The following is an 840-nucleotide window of genomic DNA, read 5'->3' on the forward strand; positions in this document are numbered from 1 at the left end:
AGGGAAGTGGGGGGCGCTATGGGGGACTTTTGGGATAGCATTGGAAATGTAACTGAGGAAAATATGTAATAAAAATATTAAAAATTTAAAAAAAAGTATCATGGGACAAGTGTCAGGTCATCAGATCCAATTGTTTGTTTAGTGTATCATATTTCTCAAATGCATCTCTCGGAGCAGCTAAAGGAAACGCATACCCACGTGGGGGACCCCATCTGACAGTGTCTTCTCTTTTCTTCTCTTCCTAGGCTGCCCTGCGTCGGTTGGCAGGGGTCTGCCCCGAAGGCCTTCAGGACTCTGACTTCCAGCAGCTGGTACAGCCTCGACTGTTGGATTCCTTCTTGCTGTGTAGCAATATGGAGGAGAGTTTTGTGTAGTGAGCGTGAGAGAGAAGGCACACTGTGTGCACTTACCACGCTAGCTCTCTTCAGCTCCTTATTTATATATAATTTATTTTTTACACAAAATAGAAAGGGAATCTTTATCAGTGAGTAGCTGGTCCTCGGGGACCCCCAACCCCCACACTTCTGTGACTATTTAGGTGCAGAAGTTGAATTGTGTCAAGGCTAACATGACAGGTTGTCACAGGTGACTCCCCTTCATACTGCTCTCTCTCTCTTCTCAGCATATATTCTTGCCTGTTAAAAAAAACAAGACAAAACAAAACAAAAAGGCCCAACTTTGAATCAGGGCATTTTAACTGCCCAGCATTTTTTAAAAGTTAGTTTTACTCTTTTGAGAAATTTAAACTGAATTTTGCAGTTTGAAAGATATACTGTAAGAAAATGTTTTTCTTTAATAAATGGAATCATGGAAATATGTCCATTTTTTCTTTTCTGCTTG

At 41.0% G+C, this 840-nt stretch overlaps 1 protein-coding gene across 4 annotated transcripts in view; it reads left to right on the plus strand.

Annotated features, from left to right (window-relative positions):
* Positions 1-640, plus strand: part of Insc (INSC spindle orientation adaptor protein) — a 108,525-nt gene extending 107,885 nt beyond the window's left edge. For all 4 annotated transcript variants that reach the window (XM_021166905.2, XM_021166904.2, XM_029480213.1 and 1 more), the window contains one exon: positions 246-640. In XM_021166905.2, the coding sequence (XP_021022564.1) occupies positions 246-374 (129 nt within the window). In that variant the 3' untranslated portion in view covers positions 375-640. The remainder of the gene's footprint in view (positions 1-245) is intronic.
* Positions 641-840: the final 200 nt, after the last annotated feature.

Source organism: Mus caroli, chromosome 7 (genome assembly GCF_900094665.2).
Source record: "Mus caroli chromosome 7, CAROLI_EIJ_v1.1, whole genome shotgun sequence".
Taxonomy (NCBI): domain Eukaryota; kingdom Metazoa; phylum Chordata; class Mammalia; order Rodentia; family Muridae; genus Mus; species Mus caroli.